General features: G+C 36.4%; 1 protein-coding gene across 16 annotated transcripts in view; it reads left to right on the top strand.

The window, feature by feature from the left end:
* CPLANE1 (ciliogenesis and planar polarity effector 1) overlaps positions 1-13,555 on the top strand; it is a 61,175-nt gene that overhangs the window by 21,865 nt on the left and 25,755 nt on the right. For 8 of the 16 annotated variants that reach the window (XR_005255205.1, XM_038123902.1, XM_038123905.1 and 5 more), the window contains 13 exons: positions 246-410; positions 1,439-1,577; positions 1,907-2,016; positions 3,070-3,231; positions 3,391-3,499; positions 3,859-4,168; positions 4,613-5,546; positions 6,707-6,870; positions 7,868-8,001; positions 8,573-8,655; positions 9,501-9,569; positions 11,736-11,818; positions 12,671-12,739. Coding sequence is in view for 15 of the 16 variants with exons in the window: in XM_038123902.1 (XP_037979830.1) it covers positions 246-410; positions 1,439-1,577; positions 1,907-2,016; positions 3,070-3,231; positions 3,391-3,499; positions 3,859-4,168; positions 4,613-5,546; positions 6,707-6,870; positions 7,868-8,001; positions 8,573-8,655; positions 9,501-9,569; positions 11,736-11,818; positions 12,671-12,739 (2,531 nt within the window). In the remaining variant the exon portion in view is untranslated. The remainder of the gene's footprint in view (positions 1-245; positions 411-1,438; positions 1,578-1,906; positions 2,017-3,069; positions 3,232-3,390; positions 3,500-3,858; positions 4,169-4,612; positions 5,547-6,706; positions 6,871-7,867; positions 8,002-8,572; positions 8,656-9,500; positions 9,570-11,735; positions 11,819-12,670; positions 12,740-13,555) is intronic. The other 8 variants (XM_038123901.1, XM_038123913.1, XM_038123909.1 and 5 more) reach the window with 5 other exon arrangements.

The following is a 13,555-nucleotide window of genomic DNA, read 5'->3' as shown; positions in this document are numbered from 1 at the left end:
GTTTCTTGTGTGGTTTTTGGATGGTATTTATGAATATTTATGAGCTTTATTCTGGTTCTTTTGAGCTAATTTTTCTGTTTTCTTCTATGTCTGCTAAGTAGCACAGCAGTGATGAGAAAGTATATGTGCCTGTGTGTTTTTTCCATAAATGATCTATGCTATAAAGAAGATGGGATTAGGACCAGTAACAACATTTAGTTATATTCCTTTCTAATTCTGAGGTTTTTTTGTCTTTGCATTTTCAGGAAGACAGCGATGACATTCTTTTAAAAACAGAGAAAGAAGTCCGTCAGAAAGTGTCAGGAGTTCTTCAGCGAATTATCTTGCTCTTCCGGGCTGCTCATTGTTCTTGCTCTGCAGCACAGTGGTATATTACACAACTGAAGTGGGCAAGAAAAGTTATGCAGAAAGTAAACATCTAACTTTCTGTTTTTACCTTGATTATCAATTGTAAATATTACTGATAAGTTTGCAGCTGCAGAAGCATTCAGTCTCATTTTGGCTTTGATGTCATGTTTTGTAAATGTCGTCATTAGTTTTATACTTCATGTTCATTTTTATAGGAAACCAGAACTTAAAGATATAGGGTATCTAAATCATGAAGTGTTTCCTTTTGGGTCTTTCTATACCTACTTGGTAACATATGAATTAATTTATTTTCCATTAAAAGGAAAAAACAGACTTTATTTGGGAGTTATAGCTGTTAGCTGGAAATATGCTCCAAATCACTTAGGGTTGAATATTAACAGAGAAGGTAATGCTCACTTCAGGTAAAGGGATCATCTTAGTGCACAGAACTTGTAAGACCTCATTTTACTTTTGTACAATTTTTTTTTCACAGAAGCAAATTCAGAATAAATTGATTGAAAGTTTTTGTGTACAATCAGTCTTTTCTTAGGTTTTTGCAACGTAGCTATTTAAAGAAGAAGAGAGTGTGAATGGCTCTCTCTTCCTGCAACCCCACTGCACCAGCATTAATGCAGTGATTGAGATCAGGAACTGATCTGACTAAAAAGTATTTACTTCTCTTTGTATGGTCACATGCCTAATGTTGTCATGGGGAGCTGGTCAGGCATTTCAACTGAACCTGGAGGCAAAGATAGTCAGCCTTGGTGACAGCAACCTGGACTGTGTTGAATCAGTTTGGTTTCTTAATTGTGATCTTAGTTCTTATACTTTGTTATTCTTATATTTCATGGTAATCATGAGTACCATTCAAACAAAAGCATTCTTTGTGCCATAGTTCATATTTAAACATATTCCTTTAAATGAATTTTCAGAATAGTGATTTGAAGAAAATCAAAAGCAAGCTTCAGGGAGTTTTACTAATCTTGGCAGTATTCTAATAACTGAGAGGCTGTGCCTTTAGTAGTGATACATGTAAAATTTTAACTGATTTTTATTTCCATTTTGATTGTTTATTTACCTGTTGTTATAGATTAGAATGAAAGGTTCTCTTCCTTTGTTGAGTCCATTCCCAGAGACTTTGCTTCGTTACTGCAATTTCCATACTGCTCTCTATGGATCTACATCTTCTGGAGCCCATCAGTTTGATGACATTACCTGTAAAATTTTGGGTCTGTATGCAGTAACATAAAATAATTTAGAGCTGGAAAAAAGAACACCAGTGAAAATCCACAGCTGGCATATTAGGTTGAAATAGTATATTGCAATGTGTCAGGAACACATTTAATTTCCAGCTTTTATGTTAGATACTGAAACTCTTATTCTAAAATGTGCTGTTCTGGATTGGGTATGGGGGGTTGTCTTACAGACCTGATAGATGTGAAAGAACATGAACACTAAAAGGGACTAAGGAGCTGTAGCTCCAGAACAATACTGAAAAATGTCAGGCTACTCAATTTATTGAAATAGAATCTCATCATATTGCATTTTTGTATTGTAGGTTGGTTCAGAGAGTTCTGTGCATTATGTTGGATGTTTCATGTTCGTGAAAAACTATCTGACAACTGTAGGCGGTACCAAACTGCGAGGGAAAATATTAACAATATCAAGGTAATTGTATTACTAATCTAGTAGAGATACATCTTGATTGCATGAGGCTATGAGAAGAAGAAGAAAGATGTGCTGTATATTTCTGTGACAACTTCTGTTTGTATAACAGAACAAAATGAGCACAGTGCTTGCAATGTGAATTACGTATTTGATGCTATGGAGCAGTGTGCTGTGCATGTGATCTCCATCTTCCTGACAATATTTCTGTTAGGCTTTTGCTTGGTATTTGAGTCAGAAGAGCTGCCAGGAAAGCACCAGCTTCTGCACTTGTTGACCTAAGAATTTACTTTCTGGCTTGTTTTTTTCCCTATTAGATCAAGGTATTTTGAGCATTTCCTGAATAATACATACTTAGTACACCAAAAATGGGGTTTATGGTGTGTTAAATACACATGGTTATCAGAAGGAGTAATGAAAAAAATTAAAATTTGATCATGTTTTCTCTACTTATACCTTTTCAATTGATGTCAGAAGTCCAGGAAGAAAAAGAAGGAAACTACTAGCATAGTTGTCATGTATTCTGTAACAAGTCCAAGATTTTTCTTCACCAGAAAAACCAAGTTTCAGATAAATAGGATGGCTCTGTTTCAAATGGTGGTTTATTCTGATTTTTTTGTACTTCTTCTGACAGTGACAAATGAGATAGAAAATACTGTTCAAAATAAACCAATCCATCTTAAATGCCTCTTGCAAGGTTAATTATCTTGCTCACAAGAAAGAATTTGTGATCACCTGAAGTCGAAGTAGAATTATTTAACAGTTTAGGCAAATCCTCCGGTTTTACTTGTGACTGTAAACTCTTCAGGTGTGTGGAATAATGGAATTATTTCCTAAGCTGGTTTTAAAAAGTCCTTTTTTTCTCTTTCTCTTATTTTTTTAATGTACGTTATGATTCATTACAATGTTGATCTGTTTCACGCCCTCATATACTGCTCTGCTTGGCAGATAAGTTAGAGATTTTTGTTTTTAAGAAGCATTACTATTTGCAATATATGAATAATTTTGCTGAAATACATTGTTCATAGTAATTAATGTTTCTGGTAATTCTTTTAGGATCCGAATAAGAATGGATATGATGCCTACACAGTTGAGAATTGTCTGAATGCAGTGGAGTGGGCTTGTCGAATGCTTCCTTTCTGCAGATTCATGAATGTTGAAGAAATAGTTCAGGATGTAATTTTAAGTCTGCTTGGAGAATTGCCACCAGTAAAAAAGGTAAAAGACCTTAAAACTAGAATAAAAGCAATAGAGATTATCACAAATATTTCTCCTTGGAAAACCTACTAGTTAGATTTTCTCATGGTGTAAGTTCTATGTGATAAGACACCTACTTGTATGATAGCTACTGGAAAAGATGCTTTGTTTTTTGTGTAGGTGGCAGAGATTTTTGTAAAAGCGTTTCCTAATCCTGAAGATGTAAGAGTTCCACTAAGAGATAAATATCATGGACTTCAGCAGCGACTCAGATGCAGTACTGTTAAAGGTAATGTTCATCATTCTTCCAGAGGTTTTAAACAAGCTTTGGTTTTTATCCTAGTTATTAGCTTGCGACAATACTTTCTGTCATACCCCATGCAAAACAATTATTGTCATTTTCACTTGGACAACTTTGAGTTTTGTCACAAAGTCTCTGTTTTCTTTCTGATACGTACAATTTCTATACCAGTCACAGGGGTATCATGGCTTTCAAAATGTTGATGTTTCTTCACTTTATCACAGTTTCTTGTTGAATTTATAAATGGATCTAATTTATTATTTTAATTGAAATCTAATTCATGTCTCAATTTGAGACTAAATTAAAACTGAAAATTAAAACTGAAAACTTGGTTTTCTTTCTTTCAGAAGGTCCTGAAAGTGAAGAAATTATGTCTGTTGTTATACAAGCTGCTGAAGAAGTGAGGAAGAAGGCCTTGAGACGTGTAGTAAAGAACATAGGCCCTATAGAAGTTAATATTTGGGAGCCAGTAGAAGAGGCAGCATCAAATGATGAGGAGCACTGTTATGACAGATTCTCATTAGGCACTAGTCTAAGCACAAGCACACTTACCGATGTTGGGAATCCTCAGGTATATAATGATGCAGACACAGCAGATGCACTTTCTGATGCTTTGTTTACTGAAGAAACAAGACCTCAAACACCTTCATTCCCAAGGTATGAGAAAATTGCAGCAGAAGGCTTTTGATATAAATTGGGGGCGGGGGGGGTGGGGGGGGGGGAAGACTTGTCTCCTGCTGATCAGGTAATCTCTTCACCAAACAGGTTAATTGTCAGTATGAGTGATTTATCAAGTGAAGAATTACAGATTTCCCAAATAGTAGAACTGCCAATGTTATATCAGTTAGTATGTGACTAATAAATTATTCAAGTGTAGATTACTATCAGCTATCAGCTGTATCTACATTCATATATGTTACTGCCTAGTTTCTGTCTGTGGATTTTGAATTTGATTAACTTGCCACCTATACATTGTACTAATGTAAATTTGGGGTTATTGCCTGTTTTTAACTTCAGTGGAAGATAAGGAACTAATGTTGCATGTAATTCTTTTTAAAATGGATTTGAGTATTAATGGTTCTTACATCTATTGTCTTACAGGGAAAATGAACTCCAACGACAAAGGGAAATAGGTAACAAATATACCACACACAAGATAAAAGCTCCTAACTGTAAAACAAAACATAAAGACAAAGTGTGTAGGAGAGACAGGCTTAATCAACATAATTTGCCTGTAGTTGGTGCATGGGAATTTGAACGTGATGATGATGAGTATGTTAGATTTTTAGAACTCTTTTTGAGTTATGTTCTTGAGAGAGACCTCATAAAGTACAGTGACCTTGGAATTCCATTTCTCACTAGCTTTTCTGGGCTGCTTCGAGAGCATGAATTGAACTCTCTCTTTTTTGATGTTCACACAGCACTAAAACGTCGACAAAACAAAACTAGAAGTCAAAGTGTGTTTAGAGCAGGGTCTTGCTATACTGTCACCCTGGCATCCTGTGATCCTGAAAAACTATCTGCCTGTAATGAAAACAAAAATATTTTGGAAAAACCAACAATTGTACAGTCTGTTGGGCAGACCACAGAACCTTCTGTGTGTAACCTAAAAAAAGGACTTCAAGAAGGCTTATTTGGTTTAAAATACAAATCAGTATACAGAGCTCAGACTGACAGTCAAGGAGTCAGTGTTGCACAGGCAAGCCACACCTTTTGTAACCGTACTTCTTCTACTCTGCAAACTCAGGCAATTCCTAAATATGTTTACAAAACTCTTGATGTAGTTGGTATTGTACCAGCGGAAGAACTGCCTATAGATTTGATGGGCAAATTAAGCAATATTTCAAAATTGCTGGAGTGGATGATCAGATGGTCCGATAAAAGACTGCTCTGTCGTTCCAATAAACAAGATTCCTTAGAAGAGACTCTCCCAAAGATACATCTGAAAACATCATCGGCAGCTGTCCTTACATCTTTTTGGTTGTTAGAACAGTTATTTGGAAACAGAACTCAAACAAGGAGCATAAAATGTAAGGTAAGAAAAAGGATGAGTTAGAACAAGTGTTAGTGGAGTGTGTGAGTTATGCCAGTAGGGAGAATCACATACATGTTTTACCTCATAGTTCTGCTCTCAGTAAAACACGGTATATTGACTAATAGCCTTTCTTTTAAGAGTTGCTAAGAAAAGGGAAAAATCCATAAATACTGAAATTCTGTCGGGAGAAATAATTGAGTTGGAGATGAAAGTTCTGTTTGGAAGTTTAAAATGTAGGTGATTTATCCAGACACCACATTTTTTTGCACAAATTCCTGTAAGTTTCTTGTGTCTAGTTTTAGACATGATCTTTGAAAAAACATACTACTGGAGATAGAACATGGCAAAGCAAGGCAAAGGATAAGGAAATAGTTCCTCTTGCAAGAGTTTAAGTTCATTTGTGCTTGAGGACAGTGCAATACTCCAGTCTGACTGGAGTATTTTAACTGGTTAAAGACCACTAAAAAATGACTAGAACTGTTACAGAGGTTTGGAATATATGTGTGGATATGAAGGAGGAGATTTGCCAGGAATCTGGTATGTATTGCTTTAGTTTATACCATAGACAGCTGGATCACTTAGCTTCTTTAATTAATAGTACATAGAGTCAGTGAATACATGAAAGGCTTTGAGGGAAGAGAGTTGTGGGACTCAGGTTGAGAAGGCTTTTCTCCAATTTCATAAGGGATTTTTTCCTTACTTTTGGTTTGTATTTTCTGGTTTTTTGACAAGTATTTTATTTACAACTTGGGCATGCATCTAACCACAAGGTTATGTATCTCTTTTTGCCTTTTGTACTGTTTTCAGTGGTAATTTGAGAGTTCTATATTGTCTGGATAAGGCCAAATCTTACTGTATGTATTTGTCTTGATTATGTTGTCATATAGTATCTTTGACAATTCATACTTAGTTGACACCGAGAAATCTTTCTTATATTTTTTTTTGGATACTTCAGAGGACCATTGCTTCACTTAATGCAAAAAGGGGAGAAACTCATGTTTCTGTAAATCTGTAAATCCAGGATTTCTTGGCTCCATAGTAAAGAAAAGGATATGAATTAAGTATAATCATTCTATGTGAAAGCATTATGTTTTTTTTCCAAAGTACCTGGCATTTTTTTTTAACTAGTGAATTTCGATTATCGTTATTTTTATTAATAGCATCCAGATGATCAATATCTGAAAGAAATTGCACCTCTATCAGAAGCCCAGTCTGGAGCAGAGGAAGAAAGTAGTGTGAATGAAGGCTGTTCCACAGTGGCCAGTTCTCCTCTTGATGTCCAGATTGTACAAGTCTACGATAATCTTTGTGAAAGTGATTTGGGGTATTTTTTTTTTTTAACCTAAGAACTCTAGTTGGTCATAATTCCTCTACTGAGCAGCATGAAGAGATCTACTGTTATATATGTATAAAAAACGTAATATGTATTATATACATGTTTATTTTTGTGCAAAAAGTCATACTTGGGCATATTAATTACAGCTGCATTAAGCAAATTAAATATTCTCCATCAGCACATGTACATAAGGTAGCTGTTGCATATTAAGTGAATTGTACATGGTTGTTTATAAACTTAGTGATGTGGAAATAGAATCCAGATTTCCAATATAATGGGTGTCATTGTTTTCTCAAAGAATTCAGATAACTTCCCCTCACTGAGAAAATCCAGTGTAACTTTCTTTGATTTGAGATGAGTGGTCCAGTGTTAATTTATTTTCCTCTGGATCTGTAATCTAGCTATGTTCATGTGTGTGCATGTCAGAAAAATAGATGGAAAAAGCAGTAAATATTTTATTTGTTATTATCTTGCACTGTCTTGAAGATAAAGAATCCTTAACCTGAGTTCCTCTGTGGCATTTCATCTTACATTGCAATAAGAAAAAAAATTGACCTCTAGTATTATAATATATAGAGAGAGTGAGTTATATAGATCGCTAGTATTCTGAAAATAATGTCTAGTATTTTGAAATATGATTGTGTGTCTTGTCTGACCATTTCCTATTTTTTTTCAATAAACAAAGTTCCTGTGAGGGAGATAAATGTAGCCTTAACCAGATGATTTTAAAGACATAGCACAGTTTGTCTGTAAACAGTTGTCTGAATGAGTGTATCATTAATGGCACTAAAATATCACAGCTATGAAAATAAAATTAAGCTTGGTTTAAGTTTTAGTCAGAGAGAAAACCTAAATGACTATTGGTTATATCACAACAGTGTTTATTTTACAGTTAGGCACTAGCCTGCAGTATGAAAGGAACAGCATACTTGAAGTGAGCCAGATACTTATGTTGTTAATTATGTTTTCTAATCCATATAACCAGAATGTCTACAAAGTCAAAATATTTTTATAAGAGGAAAATTAATCATGGAAATAATTCTGTGCCTTATATAACTGAAGACCTGAATGAAGTGGGACCATTTATTCAGCAGGAGTTGGATGTAACATCAGAACAAGGTTTGTTTTAATGGCATATCCTTTTACTATGGTCTGACATATAAAGCAGTAGGAGTTTTGCCTGAATGATTTTATGTCCCTCTGCTTATTTAATCAAAAAATGAGAATGTCTTCATTGTTGTATTGGAATTGTTTTATCCATTTTATATTATAACTAAATTATATAAAATTGTTGTATCAAGACTTTCTGATCACTTTTTCACTATGTCACTTTTTCTCTATAGAGATAGAAAAATGTGTTAACGTGTTCTATTCCCACATATACTTTCTTTTCCACTCTGGAAATATTCACACAACTGTGCAAAACGCTTTCTAAATTTTAAGAGCTGAGTATGTGTAAATTATCATATTTGTACCCTTTACATAAGCTGGGGAATTTTTTTACCTTTCTATTTGTGTGCATGCATCAGCACTAGTAAGAACACAAATTTTGAATTTGCAGAAGCAACTCTGAACACTTTGCTCCACACTAGTGAAAAAGTGGATTGATATGACCTGCTGTCAGAAATCACATAACAGTACTATAATCTATATCGTTTTCTAATTTAGAGTAATTGTGTTTATATTGTAGAATTCTTTGAGGAGCCATATGAAACTTCAAAGAGCTCCAATAGCTCTGTCAAGATCAGACCTCTAAAACATCAAAGAGAACAGGCAAGTTGTCATACAATGCCATACAGTAGCAGAGATCATAGAAACGTTTGGGTTTGGAAGGGACCTTAGAAGATCATCTCATTCCAAACCTCCTGCCATTGGCAGGGATGCCTTCCATTAGACCAGATTATCCAGGGCCCCATCCAACCTGGTCTTGAACACCTTCATGGATGCAACATCCACAGCTTCTCTGGATAACCTGTTCCAATGCCTCATCCCCTCACAGTAAAGAATTACTTCCTAAAATGTCATCTAAACCCACCCTTTTTCAGTCTGAAGTAATTCCCCCCTTGCCTGTTACTATGTGCTCTTGTAAAAGGTCCATCTCCAACTTTCCTGTAGGCTCCTTTAGGTACTGAAAGACTGCTCTGAAGTCTCCCTAGAGCTTTCTGTTCTTTATGCTGAACAACCCATACTCTGACAGCCTTTCCCTGTGGAAAAGGTGCTCCAGGCCCCTGAACACCCTTTGTTTGCTTTAGCAGGTTCATGTCTGTCTTATACTGGGGGACCCAGAGCTGAACACAGGGCTCCAGTGAGTCTTCTGAGGACAGAATAGAGGGGAGAATTGCCTCCGTCAATATGCTAGCCGTGCTGCTCTGGATGCAGCGCAGGATATGTTTGGCTTGGACAATCTCTCAATATTCCTCACCCTGTACTTGTTTTGACCCTCTGTAGGCTTCATTTTTGTGTTTGACTTTGTCTGAGAACTTGTTCATCCATGCAAGCCTCCTGGCATTTTTGCCTAACTTCCTCTTCATTCGTATGCATCCCTCTGAGGTATATCACCTCAGGAGGAGATGATTCCTGAATATTAACTAGCTTTCTTGTGCCCCTCTTCTTTCCAGAGTGCAATCCCATGGGACTCTACCAAGCAGATCCCTGAAGAAGCTAAAGTCTGCTCTCCTAAAATGAAGGTCAGTGAGCTTACTGTGTGCCCTCCTCACTGCCCCGAGGAACTCAAACTTCACCATTTCACGGTTGCTACAACTAAGGCTGCTGTTGAGCTTCACATTCCCCATCAGCTCCTCCTTGTTGGTCAGAATGAGGTCCACCATAGTAGCTCTCCTCACTGGCTGTTCTGTCACATATGGAAGGAAGTTATCATCAATGCTTTCCAGAACCTCCAGGATTGCCTGTGCCATGCTGTGTGCTCCAACAGATACTGGGATGGTTGAAGTTCTCAGGGCTTGCAAACATGAGGTTGTTCCTATCTGCATGTAAAGGACCTCATATGCTTCATCTTCCTAGTTGGGCAGCCTTTTATCAGAACTCCACTGTCACCTGTCCCTGCCCTCCCTTTAAACCTGAGCCATAAACTCTTGGTCAAATCCTCATCCATCTCCAGGCAGAGCTCCATGCACTGCGGCTAGTCAATGACATAGAGGGTGACACCCACTCCTCATCTCCCTGCCTGCTTCCTAAAGAAAGAGCCTGCATCCATCCATTCCAGCACTCCAATCATCAGAGCCATCACACCACACATCTGCAATGCCAGTAACATCATACCTAGCAGACGTACACATTTCCAATTGTTTTTTTATTCCCCACGCTATATATGCTTGTGTGGAGGCCCCCAGTGAAGCTGAGTTACTGGCAGGAGTAGTTGTAATCCCTTTGTGCAGCTCTTTAAGTGCTCTGTTAACAAGCAGCTCCTCTCCAGGCATCTCTTTCTGACTCTGTCAAAAAATTGCCCTTCCCCTGACAACTTCAGTTTAAAGGCCTCTTCCCCCTTTCCAAGACTATGACTGAAGGTGCTATTCCCCTTCTCTGGTAATTGAACTCTATCAGCCCTCAGCAGATCAGGTTTTCAAAGCAAGTCCCATGGCTGAAGAAGCCATACCCCTGGCTGTGGCACCAGTCCTGTAGCCATTTGTTGATTCACCAGACTCAAACCCCTTCCTTTTGCCTGGGAAGATTGACTGTGCACTCCAGAGCCCTCACTGCCATTCCCTCCTCAGCCTGCTCGTGGATGTGTCACTGGTACACGTGTGAAACAGCAGAGGGTAATAGTGGCCTGTACAGGGCTTGATCGTCTCTTGGAGACATTCCTGACAGGAGCCCCAGGGAAACAGCACCTCCCTAGAGAGTGTGTCAGGTTGGCAAATGGATGACTTGTTACTTCTCAGAAGAGAGTTACCTCCTACTACCAGCCATCAACTTTCCTTAGTTGTGCTGGTTGTAGCACAGAGAGCAGGTCTGGCTGCCTTACTCAGCTCCAGCATTTCTCCTGGCATGACAGGATCCTATATGGAAGCATTGAGTTGTTATGAATACTATTTTCAAAGTATCCTGGATTCATCAATATATTTGTGAACTTGAGGGCTAAATTGTTTAGGGTTGGTGAATCTTCTTTCTTGGTTAATAATAAAATTAACAATTAAAACGTAGTTAATGAGATCTGCTCTGAGCACTTTTGAAAATGTGTGTATGCTTTCATATCTGTATATAGAGTAGATGTATTATGTATACATAAAATTGAATTGATTTTTTAAAAAAATACGTCAAGATGTTTATTTTGCTTCTATCTGAAAACTCAGTCTGGATTTATAAATAAGCGTACCTTTTTCATGCATCATTTTTGGTCATAGGTATCTTTTCTTTGCAAGCAGCTAAGGGCAGGGCTGCTATGCTGTGTATTGTGGTCTCCAATTTTTTCAATATGTTCTACTATAGTGAGTCTATGGCATGTGCAAAATCCTACATTTGTTTCATTTTCTTGTTTTGTAGATAGTTTGTGTATAATGGGGTTGTTTCCACATTTTCATCTTTACTTAGGGAGTGTGAGATTAGCAGAATATATATCCAGGGTGCTACATCAATATGAATTTGGAACTAAAATCTCATAATAACGAGATTGTTTTAAGAAAGAAAGATTGCCAGGTAAATTGCTATATCCCTTTGTTGCATGATCTGTAACCATCTTTACATAAGTATGTAATTTTGATAATTTTTAGTCATTTTTTTTTAATTGGATAATTATTCAAAAATACATTTGCCATAGGCAAAAAAATTATATTTTATTGATGCAGGAGGGATAGAAAAATTGGCAAGTTTAGATCTTTTCATCTTTTTGTATTCAGCAGGTTGCCATTTCAGCTGTAGATAGTGTTCAAGAAGATCCAAACATGGAAGAAACAAAGGAAGAAAAGGCTGAACAAAATATGTAAGTGATTTGGGTTTTTTTAAACTCTTTTAAGTCTTTTAACTTTGCTTAAAAATCTAAAGCAGTTTTGTTAATGATTGTATTCAGTGATGTCTCGGGTTCCTGCTGTTGCTGATAGCAACAAAGCCATAGTTTGAAACAGTTTCAGTCATCTCCTATTTCATGTACGGACATTTCACATATATGAAGGGTTGGGTTGATGAATCATTATTTTAGTAATAATCTAATAAAACAAGCATGGTTTGCGGGAAGGTGTATTTTATCTCCATTGGGTGTATTGTCTACCTTTAGGAGAAAGATAGGCAATAACTGGAAAAATAGAAAATCTTATTACAATAGCATATAAATAAATGTCCCTATTAGAATGACTTGAAATCCTCTACTTTTTAAAATTACATGGTTTTGTTTTAACTGAATGTAAGATGCCCCTCAAGAATTTATTATGTCATTGTTTTTTCTCTTCTAGAGATGCAGATTATAGTGATAGTAACAGTATTAGTTAAATTGGATTTTCTCTTCCTTTGTCTACCAGAATCAACCTTTTCTTTGCCTGCTGTCTTGAATAGCTGGAACTTTTTCACTGCTGTTGTTTGAGTCAGTTTCTGATTGCTAGGGGAGACAAAACATGAATGTCAATATTTGCCAGCTCAGATTGCAGTGTAATACAGTAATTGAAGCAATGCAGATCTGTGTAGCTTTGATCCGTGGCTTTTCAGGTACTTTATCTCATTAATAATTAAAATGCTTTTTCAGGAGGCTATGTGTATATTTTTACACATACATGTATATAAAATGGAAACACCATAACAAATTATTGTACTATTTGCAATACGATTTCTTCTCTCTTCATAGTATGACCGAGGTTGTTACTAGCACCCTTTCCCACTCATTTTCTTTAAAACAAGATGCAGATGTTCCTAGGTAAGATAAACCTATACTGTTTTATGTAATAAACCAATATTTTTGATTTGAAGTAATGTGATGTGTAGTTTGACTGGAAAATATTTGCAGGTAGAGTGCATTGTACCTACAAACTAAGTAGCTTTTTCTGGAACTTTTTTGTTCTATAATCCTTGTGGGTCATACACTCTCATGTATTGTCTGGAATATCGCATGACTCAAATGTTAATTCAGAGCTACCAGATTTCAAGAGACATGATAGTTTTGTTTTCTGGTTCTGGACAGAATTCATTATATAATATTACTATAGAAGATACTTGATTATATAGAACACCTGAACAATAATACTTTAAACTTATATACAGTTTAATTAAAATTATAAAAATGCAACCATCTTATGGCAACTGATAGATTTACATAAATATATATAAAATAAAGAGAACGTTGGAATTGGGAAAAGGAGTCAGGAGTCAGTCTCAGGCTTTCAGGTCTGGAACAGTCCTCCATGAGGCTTTTTTCAGTTTAGAGGAAAATATGAACTACACATACTTTTGGGCTCCATTTTCATATGTCTCTAATCTCTCTTCCTTCTTGAGTTTCTCATGCCAACTCTTTTAAAAAAAAATTTACTCAAACTTTTCGCATTTCGGGTCGTGCTTGCGCATTCTAATTGCCTTCCTAAAGATTTCATATGCCACTTCACACCTATTACATATCTAAAGCTATTACTCATTATCCATTACTTTATGATCCTGTTTGTTTACATGCTTGGAGGCCATTCTGTACAAATGTAGAAAGTTCTCTAAAGGTTGCCTGTATCCATAGTAATGTCAGCAT

This window comes from Motacilla alba, chromosome Z, assembly GCF_015832195.1.
Source record: "Motacilla alba alba isolate MOTALB_02 chromosome Z, Motacilla_alba_V1.0_pri, whole genome shotgun sequence".
Taxonomy (NCBI): domain Eukaryota; kingdom Metazoa; phylum Chordata; class Aves; order Passeriformes; family Motacillidae; genus Motacilla; species Motacilla alba.
This window is presented reverse-complemented; position numbering and strand designations above follow the sequence as displayed.